The following is a 20220-nucleotide window of genomic DNA, read 5'->3' as shown; positions in this document are numbered from 1 at the left end:
GGTGCTGCAAATCTTTTCATTTCTCGTTTCGCACGATTTGCTGGTGGCGAGGCTCGTCTGCCGACGATGGAACGAGTGGACCATCAACGACGACGCCCTCTGGCAGCGCGCCATGGAGAGGGAGCTTCTGCCCCCACCGTGCCATGAGCACCAAGTCACGATCTCGATCAGCAGCGTAGAGCGAAGAGAGGATGAGGGCGATGGAATGGCGCTACGCGACGAATTCGAGAGGTGGCGCTCGACCACCTACGAACGCAAGCTCAAGCCCGACTGGCGTGCCCTCTTTCTTAGCAACAACGAGGCGACCAGCGTCGATGGCGACGGCGATGCGAGTCAACGCGACACCACGAGGGTGGTGCCATCGGCGCGGATGCTGTTCGTGTTGCGAGCGTCGAGGCGAGCGAGATTCGTATTCACCGAGCGGCGCTACTTCTCGCTCTTCCGCTTCTTCCGTACGTCCTCCTTCTCTTTCCTTGTCTTCATAAGAAATTGACAACTTCAATCTCAGACTTCATCAATTTCATTTACGTTTTGTTTTGTTTTTTAATTATTATTAAATAAATTCCTGAACCTTATTCGCGCCACAGAGATGGAGGGCACAAGCTGCGAGGAGCTGTTGAGCGGCCTCGACGTGATACCACGCTTCGAAGGGTACCCTGTCGCACACCTTTGCACTGTTCCCCCGCCCACCGCTCACCGCTCGGGTCTGTATGTTTGTGTGTATGTGCGTACGCAGCCACGTGTTTTGCTACAACTGTGGGATGTGCGGCCATCGTGGGGAGGACTGCGCGGCGCGCCCCCTCTTCGATGACATGTTCATGTCCACCCAGCGGTCGCCTCGCGAACGGTAAGTGCCCGTCTCTCTCTCTCTTTCTCTCTATCCCGCTCTCCGCGTGACCACCGGTGGCCTTACCACCAGCGGTGGGGCGACATTGCCCGGCTCGCTCGCGGTGTGGCACAGGAAAGCGATCGGGGGCTGGCAGGGCGGTCCGGGTGCGTGGCTGCCGGCGGCGACCCACGGCATGACGATGTGGTCCTACCGCGTGACGCCCAGCAACCCCAACAGCCTCGCGCCACTGTACGCACAGGAGTCGCCGCTGGCCGCGGCGAGCACCAACGACCACGCTGCTGCGAGGGACGTTGAGGAGTCCTCCGGCGGTGTGCCGACAGCGACGGAGAATGGTGTAGATACGAGGAATGACGATGGTGGAGCGAAGCGGAGGAACGGTCTTGTCGCCGACGGCACTGTACACACGAACAACGACGATGAAAGCGACGACACGAAGGGGTCGTCGATAGCCGCCGCCGCCGCCGCCGCCACTTCCACCACCTCCACTGCCAACGGCGTGGCGACGACAAACAAAAAGAAGAAGAAAAAGAAGAAGAAATCGAAGAAGAGAAATAACGCGAACACGCCGAGCAGCGAGGCCGCGACGGCGGTAGCAACGACACCAGCCAGCACCGCGACCCAATCCGAAAACGACGCGAACACGAACGCGAAAGCGAAAGCGGCGGAGGAAAAGCCAACGCCGACGACAGCAAAAGAGCGGGAGAGGGAGGTGGCGTTGGTGCTTACGTCACGCCGTACCGACGCCCTGCAGCAAGCGATCGAGATCGTCGCGCGCCTGCTGGCCGACATCACTCCGCCGCCCACGCCCGGTCGCAACCACGAGCTCCTCGCCGCCCAGGACAACACTGACGCCGCCGCCAACAGCCGCAACGCCGCCGAACGCGTGTCGTTGCCCCATCCGCCCTACGCCTACACGCCAGCCGGCGGCCACTACCCGCCCAGCCGCTACCCGCCATCGCCGCACCACTACGTTGCCTTCGCCCAGCACCCTCAGCATCGACCACCACAGCCACAGCCCCAGCCCGTGGGATTGCCGCCGCACCATCCGCACACGCCGCCCGCACACACGGCGACGCCCAACACGCCCGCCGCCACGTCGCTTCACTCGATGCCTCCGCACCAGGCGGTGGCCTTCCACGGCCATCCGCCGCCGTCGGCCTACGTGCCATCGCCGGCCGCCTACCATCCACCGCCGGCCCTCCCGCCATCATCATCGTCGCCGTCGCCGCCGTCATCGCCGACGCGCTCCAACGCCGCTCCAATGCCGTCTCCACCCGCAAGCCCACTCCTCCCGTCAGCCCCGCGGCCGAACTCTCCAGCACCGCCAGCGGTGCCAACGACAACCACCACGACCGCCGCCAGCACGCCGAGCGTCTCCGTGTCGACATCACTGCAACCAGCAATGCCCACGCTGGCGGCGGCGCCAGCCCCGGCCCCGTCGTCGCCTCATCGGTCGACGACGCCTGCGCTCGGACCCTATCCCCACGTGACCGCGTACCACCCGGTGCCGCCGCCGTCGGTGCGGCACTACTACCCGCCCAACTGGAGCCACTACGCGCCCTATCTGACCCACCACCACCCGCACCACCCTTACGCCGCGCCTAATGTCGCCGCCGCGGCCGCCCTCGGCCACCCATTCGCCACCTCGCTCCACTCGGCAGCCTCGACGTCGATGACCTCGTCTGCGCTCTCGTCGTCGCTGCTGTCTACACCGCCGTCGCCAGCGTCCATGTCTCAGCACCACCACCAGGCGTCGTCATCGCCGACCTTCTCCTTCTCGTCCATCGCCCTCTCGTGCTCGACGTCGACGGTGTCGGGCGCGAGCCGGCCGGTCACGTTCGCCGTCCACGCTATCCCCGCCGGCCTCGTCTCGCCCTCCTCTTCGCCGCCAGCCGCCGCCACGCCGTCGCCGCTCCACTCCATGTACATGGCGCGGACGTCATCCGCTCCACTACCCGCATCCTCTTCACTCTCATCACCATCTTCGCCTTCATCGTCATCTTCTTCTTCGGTGTTGTCTCCACCGACTTCGCCGCACATCCGACGCCTCTCCTCGCCCGCCATCGCTGTCCCTGCCACTTCACACCCACCACCGCCTCACCATCCCGCTCCTTCGTCATCGCCATCGTCAGCGTCATCAACACCGGCGTCGCCTTCCCATCGAGTGGCGCGTCCCTCTTCGCCCGCCTTCGGCGCGCCGTCATCGCCCACCACCGTCGCCCACCGAGTCGCCTTCCCCGTACCCGTGCAAGGCGCCAAATGAACAAAGAAATAAAGAGATAATAACCGCAGTTTTTCTCTTTTTTTAACCTTTATTATTTATTCGAGTGCAGCGAATCGGGGCCAGGCGTGGGGAGTTGGGAGCCTCCACAGAAGAAGAGGATGACGCCGCGGCAGAGGGTATTTGTGGTCGGGTTGCTGCTCGTCGTGGTTGCGAGCGCCGGAACGATCCCGCTCACTCCGGCTCACTGGAACGTCCTCTACGATGGCTACGGCGAGGTACCTTTCATAATTTATTTATTTTTTGTATTTGTTGCTTCATTTTACAGAAGAAAAAACACAATAAATGAGGAAAAAAACGTAATGTGGTGTAGGTGACGTGGAACTCGAACGAGACGGTGTCGTTTGCGCCGCAGAAGAACGACGCTGGGACGAGCGCCGTGCTCGTCCTGTCGCTTGCCAAGGCCCGAGACTTCGACCTCACCATCAACGCCACCACCGTCCGCCAACTCAAGACCACCCCCGAGAAGTGGGTGCGTGTGATCTGCGAATGCGCCCTGTACGCACACGCACACGCACACGCACGCACCACACACACACACACACACACACGCCGCACACGCTGATGGTCGTGGTGATTGTTGCAGGAGGTGTTCTGGGTGATGTTCAACTACGTCCAGATCGGGAATGGGACGTCGAACGACAAGAAGACTAACTCCTTCATCCTCAAGCCCAACGGGTGCGAGCTGGGCACCGCCTACGGCGACCTGGGCCAAAACTTCACCGCCACCACGTCGACCCCCACCCTCGCCCTCGGCACCCCGTACCAGTACACCATCACCAAGCGCGGCTATCACTTGACGGTGGCGATCGACGGCGTGTCGGTGCTGGACGCCACCTACGACCACACGGGCCTCTACGACCAGGAGGGCGTGATCGGGCTCTACTGCGAAGACGCCGCCGTGCAGGTCACCAGCGCCGTCCTCACCTCCCACGACCCCGCCGCCAGTGGCAGTGCGGCCAGCGCCCTGTCACGGCCCCTCTGGTAACAAACGCCTGGCGCGGCGGACCGAAAAAGGGTGCGCCAAACCGAAACGGAACAAAAAACGAGTTTCCGAAATTTCCATCAGGCGTCGGAACAATTATGACCCGGCTGGTGACAAAAGTGGCGGCCGCGGCCCGCGACTGGCCAACAAAGCGACAAATCGGATGGACGACACCACAGTTGGTGTGCTGGGAGATAGATAAAGTACACGGCTTTTATTGTTGGCCTAAAGAAGAGTCTAGTTCTGGCTCTCGGGCCTTGCTTCAGTGGGTGTCGACGACGAATTGCTGGAGGAACCCGTTGGCCTGGGCCTTGGCCTTCATGTTGTGGAAGATAAACCGCGGCTTGCTCCCGGCGGATCGTCGCGCGGCCTCCGCGCGGGCGATGCGCTTCTTCTCGCGCTTGCGCAGCTTCGAGCGATGGTTCTGGAACCACAGCTGGACGCTCTTGAGCGGCACGCCCAGCTGGTCGGCGAGCTGCACCTTGGCGCAGGTGCCGGGAAGCGGGTCGAGCTCGAACATGGCCTCGAGCGTCGCGCGCTGGTCGTCGGTCAGCTGGCCCGTGAGCGCCGCCGCGGTCAGCGGGCTTCGTTCTTTCGCGCCGGTCGTCGCCGTCGTCCTTCGTTCTTTGTTGGGCGCCGTGAGGTGGTTGCTGGTCGATCGCTTCCGCTTGTTGTTGGTGGACGAGCTCGTGGTCGCGACAGAGCCGGTGCGTCGCTGCGGTAGCAGAAGACCAAATGAGGAGGCGGCCAGGTCGTTGTCGTGCGAGGCGTCGTCGTTGAGGATGAACGAAAGCGAGGCCTTCTTCGACTTGGCGGTGGCCGTGGCGAAGATGGGCGAAGAGGGCGACGAAGAGTAGTCCGAGCACGAGGGCGAAGACGGCGAGGAGGAGGAAGAAGAAGATGGCGACTCCCAGACAAAGCCCTCGTGCAAGAAGTGATGCATAGGCGAGTAGGGACTTGTGGTGGTGGTGGACGACGACGACACGTCGTCAGCCGAGCTGTAGAAGCACGAGCTATCGTTCGACTCAGCAGCGAGCAGGTTGGCGATGGAAGGCAACATGTGGACTGTCGATGGTGTGGTAGTTCGCCACTTGAGGTTGGTCTCGGTGTGTGAAGGTGTGTTGGCGCTGGGCGAGATGTTAGATAGACTGCATTCCTACTCCTGGCCAGCCCTTTTTATGCACGCGCGCGGCTAATTCCAATCCGAGCGGGAACAGGTCAATAGGCGCGCGGGGAGGTGCCTGGCAGCGAAAAGGCAAGTGCCTTGGCGGCGGGTGACCCGAAGTCGAGGGTGATGATGCGATTTTGGGTGGCCAGAGGAGACCGTGCGCGAATGACAGGTCCTCCAGGGTAAACCGGCGCGTCGGTTAGACCTCGGTTTGCGAGCACACGGCCTTCGCCAGAACCCTTTTCGCGGTCATGGCCTGTGCTCCTACTTCGGATTTTAGGAATTGAAAGAATTTGGGTCTAAGTTGACCCGACATTCTTTAGACATTGTCGGCCGCGGGTGGTGCCAGCAGGTCAAGCACACAGGCCACCACTGGCCAGCCGGTTTTCGTTACCCGGCCGGGTTGTGCATTTGCACCCGAACTTTGGCCGCGGGAAGAAAAGAGGCGGTCGTTGGTGGTCACTGCGCCGCCCCTTCCCCGCGCAAAAACGGGGCGCTCTGTTGCTGGGAACTAGGGGGTGGTTGGCCCGGTCGACTTTCCTAAGGTCAACCTCGCTGGTCCGCCGTGAAACTTCGCGGTACCAAAAGACCATCAAAGTCAAGTAGGGCACACAAGGAGGACCCATGGGGTGGCATGTTGCGGCCCCGGAACGTCACAGGCCGAGGAGAGATGTGCAGCAGTTTTACAGTTGAGAGAAGAAAAACCGGAGGTCTTCCGGTGTAGCGCGTGACCGGTCGACGAGTGTCTCCCCAGATCTGGAAACAGCCGCAGGCCTCTTGTTCTGGCTGACGCCCGCCCGGCAGCGTGGATGACCTTGTAAGGTGTCGGCTGACGTGGCCTGCACCTTTTTTGCAAACTGGTTCGGCGGTTAGGGACGCTTGGGCCACCAATCATGCTGCGCCGATAAAGGAAGTTGTACCCGCCCACCTTCTTCTCGAGAATCCTTTGTTGCATCCACCGCCGTACCTCCACCCCACAAAGACATGAAGGTGTGCCTCGCCACCTCTTCCTTTTGTGGCCTTTCGCTTTTTTTTAATTGCTTTTTTGTTTTTGCCTTTTTTACAATTCAATAAATAATGAAAACAAAACAGCACCGCAATAAAAAATTGACGCTATTTGGCACAGCGCACGCTGGCGATGATGGAGCGTTCTGGCCTGGCTGCTGCCTCGACGAGCGGCTCGCGCGTGACCGGCACCCGTGCCTTTGCCACTTCCTCCACCCCCGGCCTTCACCTGAGCCTCACCGGCAAGACTGCCCTCGTCACCGGCTCCACCCAAGGTTCCACCCCCCTCTGTATTTATTTTTTGTTTTTTTATTTCTTAAACATTACATCATTTATTTTTAAATCGTTTTTTGTTAGGTATTGGGCTGGGTATTGCCGAGGAGCTGCGCAAGGGCGGCGTGGCGCTGGTGGTGACGGGCTTCGGCGACGCCGCCGAGGTCGAGCGCACCCGCCAGCGATTGGCCGACCTCATCCCCGGCGACGACCGCGTCCACTACGTGCCCGCCGATCTCGGCAAGGTAGTACTACTGCGTTGGCCCCGGGGGTGCTCGATGATCGATCGAGAGCAGGTGACCGACGAAGCTGACGTGGTGGTGGTGTCTGGTCTGGTGGTCATTAGGCCGAGGACGTGGAGCATCTGATCAAGGAGAGCGAGAAGAAGCTGGGCGGCCCCATCGACATCGTCGTCAACAACGCCGGCATTCAGCACGTAAGGCGCGCGTTGTGTGTGTGTGTGTGTGTTTAAATGTTTGCGTACTCACCACCGCGTCTGCATAGTTGTCGCCGATTGAGGACTTCCCGGTGGAGAAGTGGAACCAGATCATCGAGATCAACCTCAACTCGGTCTTCCACACCATGCGACTCACCCTCCCCGCCATGAAGGAGCGCGGCTATGGCCGCATCATCAACATCTCCTCAGTACACGGTATATATCGCGGCCACATATATATCGCACACCACTCTGTGCCACACACACGACACACACGACACACCACGACACACACACCACGACACACACACACACACACACATGTTGGTGTGGCCACTAATTACTCATTGGGGCGTGAAACGGGGTGCAGGATTGGTGGGATCGAAGCACAAGGCCGCGTACGTGGCTGCCAAGCACGGCGTCGTGGGACTCACCAAGGGTACCGCACGCACGCACACCGCACACACCCCGCACGCGCACCGCACTAACCTCGGCTCGTGTGTCTTGCTTCTCAGTGGCGGCGTTGGAGTACGCTGGGTCGGGCGTGACGATCAACTGCATCAACCCCGGTTGGGTGCTCACCGATCTCGTCCGCAAGTGCGTCTCCCTCTTCTTGCCCCCCTCGACTCCGATTTCCTTTCGCTCTTGACTTACTTAAATTGTCTTGTGTCGTGTGTGCGTGGTTGCCGTGTCGTTGTCAACGACCGCAGGCAGATCGAGGCGCGAGCGGAGTCGCTGGGCGTGTCGTACGACGAGGCCTCGCGATCGCTGCTGGCCGAGAAGCAGCCCTCCGAGACCTTCGCCACCCCCTCCCAGATTGGACAGCTCGCCGTCTTCCTCTCCTCGTACGTCTTACCCCCACTCTCTAGCTGGCACCATTTGTCGTCAAGCTCTGACACAACACACACACACACACACACGACACACACACAACACAACACACGCGACACACCACCGCATACAGGGACGCGGCGTCCCAAATCACGGGCATCTCTCTGCCAGTCGATGGTGGCTGGACGGCCCAGTAAGTCGTCATCTTCTTGCAGCGCTACACGACACCACAACCGTCAAGCGATTCAAACACGTTGTCTGTCAAACCGAGTCATGTTTTCTCAAGTCTTGGGGTGTGCGTCATTGCATGGAGCACTGGTCGCGCTTGCCCGCCTTCTTCTTCGTCTTCTTGGCCTTGCCGCCACCGCCGCCGCCGCTGTTGGTGTGGTGGAGGCGGAGGAGACCGGCGGCCTTGAGAAGGGGCGCCTTGATGCCCAGGTGGATCACCTCCTGCACGTTGCTGTTCGCCTTGCTTGAACACTCCACGTACATCAACAGCCCCAGCTCCTGCGCCAACGCCACACCTGCATCGCGACACGCACGCATACGATCATTAACACGACGCGACGTGCATTGATGGTGGTGCGGTGGGGCGGACCTTCGGCAACGGGGACGAGAGAGAGGGCGTCGTCGGTGTCGCGCAGGTCGGCCTTGGTGCCGACGAGGATGATGGGCGCCGACGGGCAATGCAGGCGCACCTCGGGCACGAACTTGTCGCGGGCCTCGGCGAACGACGCGCGGTCGTTGACGGCGAAGCACATGAAGAAGCAATCCGTCTGCGGGTACGACAGCGGACGCAACCGATCGTATCTGCGCGCACGACCGCGGACACCCCTCAACTGTCAGCCGCACACGCCGCACAGAAGGCACGCACGGAGAAAACGCACTCGGACTGGCCGGCAGTGTCCCAGAGCCCGAAGGAGACCACGTTGCCGTCAACCCTGAGGTTTCCCGTCCACTCGTCGAACACGGTCGGGATATATTCCTGTGGGAACGAACCCGAGGCGAAGGTCACCAGCATCGACGTCTTCCCCACCTAGCACCACGCATCATGGTGAGTCCGTGTGTTTGTATCGTGTCGTGTCGTGTGTGTTGTGTCGCGTGTCGCATCGAGGTACCGCGCCAGAGCCGACGGTGACGATCTTGAGGGAGGTATAGGACGAGCCCAGTGGCGGTAGATGCACTTGGTTGAGGTAGAAGTCTTGGGCCTCGTGCATGTCCTTCAGATGGCCGGCGCTGGCCTGCAACTCCCGTACGTACTCGACGTAGAGGCGCTTGTAGTCGACCACTTCGGCCTCTTCGCTTTCGCGTTCTCTTTCTTTTTCGTTTTCGTTCTTGTCCACGTCCTCGCTTTCGCTTTCGCGTTTGGCCGCGTAGCGGGCAACCAGGTCGAGGCCCAGCTCGCGGCTCAGGCGGGCCACGATGCGGCGCCACAGTACCTGGGAGTCTGCCGCCTCCCGCCACGCGCGCGAGACGAGGGCGCACCGGCCGACGTCGCGTTCGTCCCGCAGGAAGCCCAACACGTGGACTAACACGTCGAACCCGGTCTCTTGCCACAACGCCACCGCCTCCTCCTCCCGTCGCTTCAGCTGCGTCACCACCCTGCACAAGTCACCGCACACACACACACACACACAAACGCACACGCGTGAGACTCGTGCGCGAGCGCTAGTGGTGGGGAGAGGCGCACGGCTGCTGGAGCAGGAGGAGGGCGTAGTCGGCCTCGGTGCGCGGTCCAACGACGTCGGGGCGCGGCCGGAGCTTGAAGACCGTGGAGCTGCGCGGCTGGCCGGTGTTCACCACCCGGTGCGACGTCACCCCCACGCCTCCCTGCATGTGCGATCGCGACGTCAGCGCCACGCCGCGCGCACTCAGCACGCCACCGCACACGCATACCACCGGGCAGGCAATACGTACCTGAGTGAAGCGATGGAGGGCCTCGCCGATCATCAGCACCGCGTCGACCCGCACGCCCTGCGCCTGTTCGCACGGCGTGAGTTCGGTCTGCACTTCAATTCTCATCCATGGAGGGGTGTGTTGCGGAGCACCTGCTCGAGCGGCGCGAGGTCGGCGCAGTCCAACCACTTGGCGCCGCACGGGTCAAACAGCTGCAGGCCGGGCGTCGGGTCCACGACCAGCGTCAGCAGGCCGGCGTCCCCGTGCGCCCGACACGGTTCCTCCGGACCCTGTTCGTACACCCAATCATCACGCAGTGAGTTGCGTGCCATGTGCGAGCTCGCACGATAGGTCGTGGTTGCTATGCCATGCTATGCACTCCCGCACGAGTCGAAGAAGAGCGAACGCACCTGGTCGGTGTTGAAGTAGTGGGTGAGGGTCATCACGGAGGAGCTCGTGTAGTCGGCGCTGCAGCCTTCGTCTTCGTCGCTTCGTTCTTTGGAGGCGGCGTGGAGGATGTCGCGGAGGTGGTCGGGCGACGGGTCGAGCATCGCCTGAAGCCGCGCGCTCGCGCCGTCCGCCACCAGCGCCGACGCACAGCGCCGGCCCACGCAATCGAGCATCTCGAACAGGGCCTCCATCTCCTCCTTCATCATACCACCATCACCACTTCCGTCTTCTTCTTCTTCGTTGACGGCGGTCGGCCAGGGCATGCGCTGGCCGAGACGCACCTGGAGCTGCTCCTTGATGCCCTCCCGCAGGCAGTAGCCCGTGTCGCCCAGCCGGCCGGTCAGCTTCGCTCTTTCGGACCCACGGGCCGCCGCAGCGTTGCCTTCGTTCTTTGTTGCCTCGGCAGCCGCGGCCGTGAGGGCGGCGAAGACGTCCGGGTCGAGGCGCCGCTTAGCGCTGGCCGGCTGGTCGAAGAACTGCGGCCGCACGCGCTCGCGGTGGTCGGCCAGCAGTTGGTGCAGACTTTTTCGTCGTACTTTACGCTCTTCTTCCTCGGCTCCTTTTTCGTGGTCTTCGTGGTGGTCGTCGACAAAACTGAGGAGGGCGAAGCTGTGGCGGCGCACCTCGTCCCTGATGCGCTCCCGCCAGTCGTCCGTCGCACAACCTGGGGAGGAGGGCAAGCGCACAATGCGGACCGTCGACGCCTGGTGGCCCGAGGGCAGTGAGGTCCAGGGGGTGCCTGCCTCCATCTTCCACTTACTTTTCAATACCTAAAAAATAAAAATGATAATATTGATAATAAAGCAAACTTGGGTTGTTCAGTCGGTTTAGGCGAAACAATGTGGTCAACGAAAAACAACCCTGGTCAACGCTTGGCTGTGTTGGGCTGCTGGCAAGCATGTCTAGAAGTAGCGGCCTTCCGGTGCATCGGCGGCTATCTTCTGCTCGACGGCGGCCAGCGGCACCCCCGCACGCAGCATGAGCGCGTACTTGCCCAGACCGGGCTCGGGCTTGCAGGAGTTGTCGACGCGCAGCTTCTGCGCGACGGCGGCCAGCGGCACCCCCGCATGCAGCATGCGTGCGTACTTGCTCAGGTCATTGGTGGCCTTGGCCGTAGGTGCGGCGGGAGGAGCGAAGTCGTGGCACAGCGCCTGCTCGACGGCTGCCAGGGGCAGCCCGGCACGCAGCATGCGGTCGTACACGCCGAGGTTACCGACCACCGGTGCGTGAGCCAGGTCGTTGCGCAGCGCCAGCTCGACGGCGGCCAGAGGCACGCCCGCGTGCAGCATGCGTGCGTACTTGACCAGATCGGCGGCTATGGCCACGGGAGCGGGCTGAGCGAAGTCGACGCACATCATCTGCTCGACGGCGGCCAGAGGCATGCCCGCACGCAGCATGCGATGGTACTTGCCCAGGTTCTGGGCTGCGGGGATGGGAGCATAGTCGATGCGCATCTTCTGCTCGACGGCGGCCAGGGGCACGCCCGCGCGGAGCATGCGGGCGTACTTAGTGGCCCTCGGCGCGGGCGCGGGAGGAGCGAAGCCGTTGCGGCGCTTCTTCTGCACGGCTGCCGCCTGGCGCCTACGGCCGAAGTTGCCGCCCGCGGCCGTGGGCGCGGAGGCGAGATTCTGCTGGACGGCGGCCGGCGGTACGCCAGCGCGCAACATGCGGTCGTACTTGCCCAGGTCGCCTACCTTGCTGGGCACGGGAGCGAAGCCATTGTGGCGCAGCGTCTGCTCGACGGCGCCCAGGGGCACGCCCGCGTGCAGCATGCGCACGTACTGGCCAAAGTTGCGGCCGACCTTGGCCGCAGGCGCGGGAGGAGGAGCGAAGTCGCGGCGCATCGTCTGTTCGACGGCGGCCGGGGGCACGCCCGCGTGCAGCATGCGCTGGTACTTGCCCAGGTCACCGACAGCGGGCACGGGTTGGGCGTAGTCGACACTCATCTTCTGCTCGACGGCCGCCGGCGGTACACCTACGTGCAGCATGCGCACATACTGGCCCAGGCTGGCGGCCTTGGCCACGGGAACGGCGAAGTCGTTGAGGAGCTTCTTCTCCATCTTCTTCTTCTTCTGTGCCGCTGCCGCCTGAGGCACGACGGAGCGCCGCGCGCACTTGGGCGCATGGACGGAGTCGTGGCGCAGCGCCTGCTCGACAGCTGCCTGAGGCACCCCGGCACGCAGCATGCGCGAGTACTTGGCCAGGTTGTCGCCGACCGCGGCGCAGGTCGCCGCGCGGTCCTCATCGACGCGCATCTTCTGCTTGACCGCTGCCGGCGGCACGCCCACGGACAGCATGCGCACGTACTTGCCAGCCGCCCCGTCGTTGGGCTGGGGTTGAGCGACATCGACGCGCATCTTCTGCTCGACAGCTGCCGGCACGCCCGCAGAGAGCATGCGGGCGTACTTGCCCGGGTCACCGACGACCTTGGCGGCTTGCGGGCCACGAGCGAGCTCGATGCGCATCAGCTGCTCGACGGCGGCCAGCAGCACGCCGGCGCGTAGCATGCGGTCGTACTTGTTCAGGTTGCCGACGGCGGGCGCAGGCACAGAGGAGTTGTAGTCGACCCGCATCTTCTGGTCGACGGCGGCCAGGGGCACGCCCGCGTGAAGCATGCGCACGTACTTGACCAGGTCGAGGGGGGCGGCGGAGTCGTGGCGCGCCTTCTGCTCGACGTAGGCCAGGGGCACGCCCGCGCGTAGCATGCGGTCGTACTTGCCCAGGTCGGGTACCTTGATGGTGGCCTTGGTGGCTGCCGGGGGCGAGGGGGGCATCGGGGCATCTTCGGATCCTCCCGGGACGGTACGGCAAGGACTGGGCTTCCTCTTCCACAGATCATGAGGTACTTGTTCTTCCTCCATTGCTTGGTTTTCGTTCGCAAAGGGGTAAGAGAATTTGATGGGTAGATAAGGTGAGGTGTCGGACAGAGTTGTTTGGGGGAGAAAGAAGGGAACAAGTATTGGTCTTGGCCTGAGGTCTGATCAGGGTTACCAACACCGCAGTAGAACCACCTCACCCCTACTGCGCTCCGCCCCTGCACGACCGCGCTGTTTGCTGTTTGGCCCGCGCCACTGAAACTCGATAAATCTCTTCCTGCGTAGTGTTACCATGCAACGCAAGAAATGCCCGAGAAATAGGCTAATATTAATTTCTCTCATTTTTCTCTTGCGTTCTGCGATTCTTCTCCGGCGTTTGAGTTTGCCTGCATTTCTTCTTCATCTCTTTGCCCGGAAGACCAATCGGCGTGATCTCAATTTCTTTTTAGAGATCAACCGCGAGGCATCTTTCGATCTGCATTTGCATCAGTTAACGCGACGATCAAAGACATGCAGTGGAATCAACAAGGCCAACAGCACCAGATGACGGGGCACTATGCCTCTCCTGTTGCCGCCACAATGTACGCGTTTACCTATGCATAATTTGATTCTCCAATCTCGCGATTAGCTCAATTTTCTGCATCTGCTTTTTTGCCGATTTTCCATCTTACGCATTTTCTCCATGCAGCCTTTGTTGCATTTGTGGCACCAACATCGAGCCCAACGCCTCGAACATGTGTGTTACCTGCATCCGAGGCCAGGTTGACATCACAGAGGGCATCCCCAAGAACATCATCATTCACAGCTGCAAGCACTGCGGCAGGTACATACTACTGTCGTTCTTCTCATCTTCTCTTTCTTCCTTTCGCCTTCTACGTGCGCTCATCTTCTCACGACTCCTCCTCATACAAGGTACCTGGTGCCGCCGAACGCGTGGGTGTACTGCGAGCTGGAGTCGCGCGAGCTCCTCACCTTCTGCCTGAAGCGCATCAAGGGCATGAACAAGGTCAAGCTCATCGACGCCGGCTTCGTGTGGACTGAGCCTCACTCGCGACGGCTCAAGGTCAAGATCACCGTGCAGAAGGAGGTCTTCACGTCGACCATCCTCCAGCAGGTGTTCGTCATCGAGTTCGTCGTGCAGATGATGCAGTGCCCGGCCTGCGCGGCCAGCTTCACCGATCACACGTGGCAGGCCGTCGTGCAGGCGCGCCAGAAGGTGGACCACAAGCGCACCTTCCTGTACCTCGAGCAGCTCATCCTCAAGCACAGCGCCCACACCAACACCATCCGCATCAAGGAGATGCCCGACGGCCTCGACTTCTACTTCGGCCACCGCAGCCACGCCGCCAAATTCGTCGACTTCCTCCAGGCCGTCACTCCCCTGCGGTACGCTTGTCGACACACACACACCCACACGCACACCACAAACACACACACCGCGCATAGTCTCATCATCGCCTGGTCGCCACTTGCAGGTACAAGACGTCAGAGCAGCTAGTGTCGCACGACGCCAAGAGCAACATCTTCAACTACCACTACACCTTCTCGGCCGAGATCGTGCCCATTTGCAGGGACGACCTCGTATGCCTTCCCCGGAAGCTCGCCCAGCAGCTGGGTAACATCAGCCCGCTCGTGTTGGCCAGCAAGGTGTCCAACCTGATCCACATGATCGACCCCAACACCCTCCAGAGTACGTCCCTCCATTGTCGAAGAAGAAGAAGAAGAAGAAGAAGAAGAAGAAGAAGAAGAAGAAGAAGAAGAAGAAGAAGAAGAAGAAGAAGAAGAAGAAGAAGAAGAAGAAGAGCTGATCAGTATTACACCCGGCTGCGTGTCATCACAGTGATCGAAATCCCGGCGCCGGTGTACTGGCAGGATCCTTTCCGCGCCATCTCCACCAAGCAGAACCTCACCGAGTTCATCGTCCTCGACATCACCACCTCCGGCGCGCCGCGTGGAAAGGTACACCACCGCACACGCGTGCACTGGTAGTTGGGTCTCTAACAGTCATTAATGGCCAAACATAGCACCTGCTGGCTGACGTGCAAGTGGCACGCACGCGGGATTTCGGTAACAACGACACCATGTTCTACGTGCGCACTCACCTGGGCACCTACCTCAACCCCGGCGACTACGCGCTCGGCTACGATCTCACCTCCCAGAACTTCAACGAGGCCGACCTTGGCGGTCTCCGCGGCCGACAGGTCCCCGACGTGGTGCGTGTCATTTCTCAGTCGTGTGCGGTCGTGCGTGTGCGTGTGCGTCGCAGAGCGGCGTGGACTGACGTTGCTGGTGCTGTTGTCGATCAGATATTGGTGCGAAAGACGTACCCGGCCCGCCGACGCAAGCCGCGAAACCGCCACTGGAAGGTAAGGCAGCTGCCCAAGGAGGAGCAGGACAACGCCCGTCGCGGGGATGCCGACAAGCAGAAGTACGCACTCGCCACCTCCCCCCCCCCCGAACACGTCCACTCTACCTAGCGCCGCCCGCTTACCAATCATAACAACAAACCATACGTGTGACCACAGCCACGATTACGAGACCTTCATGCAGGAGCTCGAGGAGGACCCCGAGCTGCGCGCTGGTCTCAACCTCTACAAGGGTATGCAATCCCGGCTGTGACAGCAGTTGCTGCCATGGTAAACATGTCACGAGCTCACGTTGTTGTTGTCGTTGTTGTTGTTGCGAGCAGTACCTGGTGCCGCGCCTGCCGCGTCTGGTGGAATGGAGACCGACGAGGAGGCCGAGGATCTGCCCGAGGTACCACTAACCCACTCCACCGTCCCTGACCTCCGCCTTTTCGTTTGGACTAACGTGCGCCTCTTCCTTCAGCCCGGCGTGGACGAACTCATCGACGAGCTTGAGGACATGGCCATCGCCGCCGACGAGTGATCTCCGCGCACAGCCTGCGGGTTGCTATATGAAAAAAAAACAAAAACAAAACAGAGCATTTGTCGTAAAAAGATAAAAGATGGAGCAAGAGGACACAATGGAAGAGGTCTCTACGCCGGCAACTCCGGGGCCGAACACCACGGCCTCGATCCCGACGCTCCATCCAACATCGCTGGTGGACAGCATGATGGAAGAGGAAAATGGCGGACAAACGACGGGCGAGGGTCCCGTGGAGCGATTGTGGCGGGAGGGGGCCGCGCTGGAGGCCCGACGGCGCGAGGTATGGAATGCGCTGCTTCAGTGGGAAGCGCGGCGGCCCGATCTGCCTCTCTTCGCCTCCCCCGAATGGACCTCATTACGGCCAACAGCCCCCTCCACATCTTCCACCACGCCCGTCCCAAGTGGCCCTTCTCTCCCTCCGCATCATCCACAACCCCACCCATACCCGCATCCGCACCCCCATCCTTACCCGCACCCTCACCCACCCTCTCACCCGCATCCCCATCCTCATCCTTACCCGCATCCCCATCCCCATCCGCATCACTTCCATCCTCATTCGCCACACCACCCGCCACATCACGAGCCGCTGCACGAATCGATGACTGAACAAATGCACAATATTTCGACGGCACCCATCGCGCCCTACCACTACCCGGCCGGCTCGGCTGCTGCTCCACCCTTCCCACCGCCGCCAGTCCATCACCATCACCACATGCACCACCATCATCACGGCGGAGGAAGATGGCGACGCGGCGGAGGCGGACGAGGTTTCGGGCCTGGCGGCGGCGTGGGGCGGGCCACGACGCGGCTGGCTCGCCACACCAAAGCGCGCACGCTGGTGACCGAGCTGGCCAAGCTCGCGACGCAGCCCACGCCCGAAGCGCTGCAGGGCGTGGCCGCGCCCAAGCAGAAGACGCGCGGCATCAACAAGGACCAGGTCTTCGAGGTCTTCGACTCCCTCGTCAACACTCAGCTCGCGCCCCAAGAACGCGTCACCCGCAGCTCAGGTGCTTCTTCTCTTTCTTCTTCTTCTTCCACCACCGCCCTTCTGTCTTCTGTCTTCTTCTTCTTCTTCATGATGTCTGTTGTTGGGTTTGCGGTCTAACGCCAGAATGTTGATTGACGCGCGGCACGCTATGTAGTGTGGAAGTACCTGTTTCGAGGGTCGAAGACATCGGGCCAGGTCGTGGAGCCCCTCTACGGAAACGAAAAGATATTCAAGACCACCAAGAAGGGAGGCGGCGTGCGAGTACTACCTCCTTCCCCAGCGCCGCGCTTCACACACGACACGCACGACACGCACACGCACGCACGCACACGACACAGCTGCCGCCGATTCGGTTCTGACAGTCCCGCGATGGATGATTGACTCTCCTCTTGATATCCATCTAGCGCCTTACGGGAGTGATGTGGCGCGACCTCGACACCCCTGAGAACCGCGACGCCGTTTCGGCCAGCCTCGCTGCTCTCGGTGCGTCTGTCGCCCCCCCCCGGCCGATAGCTGTGGTGTCGCACCGCACGCGCACATGCATTGTGATATATTGACGAGTTGTGCGGTGGCCAATCGATTTACAGAGGCCTACAGCGTGCATATCGATCTGGAGCAGCTCAAGGGGCTCATCCAGCAGGAGCTCGTCAAGGACGCCGACGCCGACGCCATCGTCGATGACTCGCCCGCCAGCCCTGCCGCCGCGGACACAACTACGACCACGACCACCACCACGACCACCGCAAGCAGTAGCAGCAGTGACCCCATGGGCGGCATCACCCACACCGGCGTCAGCACCGCAGCCGCGGCTGCTGCGTCGCCATCGGCCTCCGCCACGCCCTCGTCATCGTCGCTTCCCTACGCCCTCCCCACCAACACCAGCGCCACCGCACCACCGCCAGTGCCCCAGGCGGAAGCGATGCGCCAGCCACCGCCCCAGCCCCAGCCGCACCACATGCAACAGGAGCCCCAGCCGTACCACCGAGACGAGAGGGGGAGCGGCGAGCAGGCAGCCGCACCGCCCGATCAGTCGTCCTCGTCATCGTCGTCGCCGCAAGGCAGCAACCCGGCGATGGACAGCGACCTGCAGCAGCTGCTCAAGCTCCTCACGCAAAAGGAGACCCTCGAGAAGCTGCAGGCCATGGTCGTGAACAAATAAATGAATGAACGTTCAACAAAAGAAACCACTTTCGTCGACGAGGGGTGGAGTTGGCTTTGCTTTTTTCTTCGTTATCTTCTTCTCGTCAGGAGAAGCTCGTGTGGAAGACGTAGAGGGTCAGCAGGGTGAAGAGGGAGAGGACGAGCAGGGCTGTGTACTTGTAGAGCGCCTCTCCCACCTCCGCCGCCAGCAATCGGCTGTGTGTTGTGCGAGCCAGCGAGATAGTAGTAGACTTGGTCAGCTTCGGTCTGGTGCGTGTTGTTGCGTGTCGTGTGCGTACCCAAGCACGAGGGCGGCAGAACGCGATCGCCCGATGAGCAAGCGCCGCCACTGCGGGGTGGTGTTCTTCATCCACGGGAACGGGTAGGCCAGGAACGGCGAGCTGTAGCAACGCACCACGACGTATCATCATAAATAATGACTATACTCATCAGCAAAATGGCGCGTGTGGTGGGTCAGGGTGGGTAACGCACTTAGGCGGGATCGAGCCTTGGGCGCGGGCGAGCAGGGCCGAGGGCGGCAATCGTCGCATGAGATCGACTGCCGAACCGATCAGCTCCTCCACGTCCTGCCAGTACTCTCCAGTGAGTCCAATAGCGCTGGGATGAGCTGAGCTGAGCTGAGCTGAGCTGAGCTGAAGTGTGTGGTGTCGAGGGTACCTGCGGCTGGGCGAGGTATCGCTCGGGGAGATGGCTCAGGTAAGAATGGACCGCAGGGTACTCGCATTCCTGCACAAGCGATAGCCAGGTGAGCTTGGACCGCACGACACGACACACGACACGACACGACACGCGCGACGGACCTGGTGGAGGATGTCCGGGTAGGAGCGGGCGACAAGCGCGGCGGCGAGGTAGAGGCAGAGCATGGGGTGGGCGGCCAGGAAGGCGTCGTAGAGGCGCGTGACGGTGGACCATTGGTCCACGTCGTGCGCGAACCACGTCAGCACCCACGAGATCGCGTAGTAGGGCTCCACCCCTAACCACGCGCGGTCAGCCGTTCGTGTCGTGTCGTTGGTCGTGTGCAGTGGTGCGTGCGTGTGCGGTGACGCAGGTATACCGGATTGGAGAAGGAAGGCGTGTAGTCCCGGCTGGGCAAAGGAGATGAGGTGCGGGAGGAGCGAAAGCAGCTGGGTGGTGCTCTCTAGAGTCGCGTTCATCGCTGGTGTACGCAACCGTTAAGGAAAACCTCTCTCACACGGCGCTCTTTCGCGCGCACACAACACGCACGACACACGACACGCACGACACACGCGGCGGAAAGGATATCGTAAGTGGTTGAGGGCAACCCGCTCCAGCATGGCATAGGCGCGGTCCTCCCCCGCCAGCAGCAAAAACACCGTCGCCACATCGTGGAATCCCTGTGGGACCACCAGTGACCATCGCACACGCAACACACAACACACAACACACGTCAGATGAGTGAGAGTCGGGTGAGAGTGAGAGAGCGGGAGTGGGTGCCTGGTAGTAGTAGAGATCGGGGTGGGTGGCGAGGATGGCGTTGATTACGCGCGCGAGCTCCTGCCGCTTGGCCTCGCGCTGGGCTTCGGAGCCCCGGAAGAAACTGTTCAACGAACGCTCCACGTCCCGCTGCACCTGCTCCTTCTCCCGGTGCTCGTCTCCCTTCTCTGCACTCCACACGTGCCGCACACGCCACACGCCACACGTCAAACAAAAGCGCACGCACGCAACACCGCACACGCGCACACGCACGCGAGCAAGACGTGCCTGGCGGGTAGGGTGTGGATGATGGTGAAGATGACGAAGAGGGTAGTGAAGACGAAGACGAGGAGGAAGAGGAAGAAGAGGAGGAGGAGGAAAGGCCGAGGAGGAGGGGCCAGGCCTCGCGGCGGATGCCGTCGGAGAGGAGGCCGCCATTGCCTGCGACGGCTGCCTGCCGCACCACCGTCTCCTCGCCCTCGCCCTGCTGGTGCTGCATTTGGCAACCGTTGGCCTCCCATTCGACCCAACAAACAACCGCACGACACACGCAGGGCACACACGCGTGCACACGCGCACACGCACAGGTGGTGCTCTCGAGAGCATGGTGGGGGTACGTACCCCGTTGAGTGCGGCCACCAGCTTCGCTCGTTTGGCAGAAGAGGAGGAGGAAGCTGCAGTGTTGGCCTTCCCATCTGCCCTGTTGCCCGCCCCTCGCGTCCTCATCTTTGCAAAGAAAATACAAATAAAACCAATT

General features: G+C 61.7%; 9 protein-coding genes across 9 annotated transcripts; 5 read left to right on the top strand and 4 right to left on the bottom strand.

Annotated features, from left to right (window-relative positions):
* Positions 1 to 112: 112 nt before the first annotated feature.
* Positions 113 to 3113, top strand: ACA1_064610 (uncharacterized protein; the record flags this gene model as incomplete). Its single annotated transcript, XM_004339639.1, has 4 exons — positions 113 to 452; positions 588 to 651; positions 737 to 847; positions 962 to 3113. 4 exons carry the CDS (start codon positions 113 to 115, stop codon positions 3111 to 3113), a joined length of 2667 nt encoding a protein of 888 aa, XP_004339687.1.
* A 119-nt stretch (positions 3114 to 3232) lies between these two features.
* ACA1_064600 (lipoprotein, putative) lies at positions 3233 to 4119 on the top strand (the record flags this gene model as incomplete). Its single annotated transcript, XM_004339638.1, has 3 exons — positions 3233 to 3349; positions 3445 to 3603; positions 3718 to 4119. The coding sequence occupies 3 exons, from the start codon at positions 3233 to 3235 to the stop codon at positions 4117 to 4119; spliced, it is 678 nt and encodes a 225-aa protein (XP_004339686.1).
* A 259-nt stretch (positions 4120 to 4378) lies between these two features.
* ACA1_064590 (homeobox domain containing protein) lies at positions 4379 to 5176 on the bottom strand (the record flags this gene model as incomplete). The annotated part of the gene is made up of 1 exon (XM_004339637.1): positions 4379 to 5176. The coding sequence occupies one exon, from the start codon at positions 5174 to 5176 to the stop codon at positions 4379 to 4381; it is 798 nt and encodes a 265-aa protein (XP_004339685.1).
* A 1246-nt stretch (positions 5177 to 6422) lies between these two features.
* On the top strand, positions 6423 to 8026 carry ACA1_064580 (3hydroxybutyrate dehydrogenase; the record flags this gene model as incomplete). Its single annotated transcript, XM_004339636.1, has 8 exons — positions 6423 to 6564; positions 6647 to 6810; positions 6909 to 6998; positions 7067 to 7214; positions 7369 to 7437; positions 7514 to 7595; positions 7709 to 7843; positions 7963 to 8026. The coding sequence occupies 8 exons, from the start codon at positions 6423 to 6425 to the stop codon at positions 8024 to 8026; spliced, it is 894 nt and encodes a 297-aa protein (XP_004339684.1).
* Positions 8027 to 8129: 103 nt separating this feature from the next.
* On the bottom strand, positions 8130 to 10924 carry ACA1_064570 (Ras subfamily protein; the record flags this gene model as incomplete). The annotated part of the gene is made up of 9 exons (XM_004339635.1): positions 8130 to 8353; positions 8428 to 8639; positions 8717 to 8865; positions 8948 to 9268; positions 9323 to 9431; positions 9520 to 9659; positions 9747 to 9809; positions 9878 to 10015; positions 10136 to 10924. The coding sequence occupies 9 exons, from the start codon at positions 10922 to 10924 to the stop codon at positions 8130 to 8132; spliced, it is 2145 nt and encodes a 714-aa protein (XP_004339683.1).
* A 153-nt stretch (positions 10925 to 11077) lies between these two features.
* ACA1_064560 (uncharacterized protein) lies at positions 11078 to 12949 on the bottom strand (the record flags this gene model as incomplete). The annotated part of the gene is made up of 1 exon (XM_004339634.1): positions 11078 to 12949. One exon carries the CDS (start codon positions 12947 to 12949, stop codon positions 11078 to 11080), a length of 1872 nt encoding a protein of 623 aa, XP_004339682.1.
* A 552-nt stretch (positions 12950 to 13501) lies between these two features.
* On the top strand, positions 13502 to 15880 carry ACA1_064550 (RNA binding protein; the record flags this gene model as incomplete). Its single annotated transcript, XM_004339633.1, has 10 exons — positions 13502 to 13572; positions 13680 to 13814; positions 13904 to 14377; positions 14467 to 14681; positions 14832 to 14950; positions 15016 to 15204; positions 15298 to 15419; positions 15517 to 15590; positions 15681 to 15748; positions 15821 to 15880. 10 exons carry the CDS (start codon positions 13502 to 13504, stop codon positions 15878 to 15880), a joined length of 1527 nt encoding a protein of 508 aa, XP_004339681.1.
* Positions 15881 to 16064: 184 nt separating this feature from the next.
* On the top strand, positions 16065 to 18027 carry ACA1_064540 (uncharacterized protein; the record flags this gene model as incomplete). The annotated part of the gene is made up of 4 exons (XM_004339632.1): positions 16065 to 16887; positions 17023 to 17129; positions 17273 to 17351; positions 17456 to 18027. The coding sequence occupies 4 exons, from the start codon at positions 16065 to 16067 to the stop codon at positions 18025 to 18027; spliced, it is 1581 nt and encodes a 526-aa protein (XP_004339680.1).
* An 85-nt stretch (positions 18028 to 18112) lies between these two features.
* ACA1_064530 (TBC domain containing protein) lies at positions 18113 to 20189 on the bottom strand (the record flags this gene model as incomplete). The annotated part of the gene is made up of 10 exons (XM_004339631.1): positions 18113 to 18224; positions 18308 to 18409; positions 18501 to 18595; positions 18687 to 18755; positions 18830 to 19002; positions 19084 to 19185; positions 19270 to 19384; positions 19437 to 19646; positions 19927 to 19956; positions 20085 to 20189. The coding sequence occupies 10 exons, from the start codon at positions 20187 to 20189 to the stop codon at positions 18113 to 18115; spliced, it is 1113 nt and encodes a 370-aa protein (XP_004339679.1).
* Between the last annotated feature and the right edge of the window lie 31 nt (positions 20190 to 20220).

The sequence above is a fragment of the Acanthamoeba castellanii genome (assembly GCF_000313135.1).
Source record: "Acanthamoeba castellanii str. Neff unplaced genomic scaffold scf7180000084599, whole genome shotgun sequence".
In the NCBI taxonomy this organism is placed as follows: domain Eukaryota; phylum Discosea; order Longamoebia; family Acanthamoebidae; genus Acanthamoeba; species Acanthamoeba castellanii.
The sequence above is the reverse complement of the archived record's forward strand: the minus strand, read 5'-3'. Positions and strand labels throughout refer to the sequence as shown.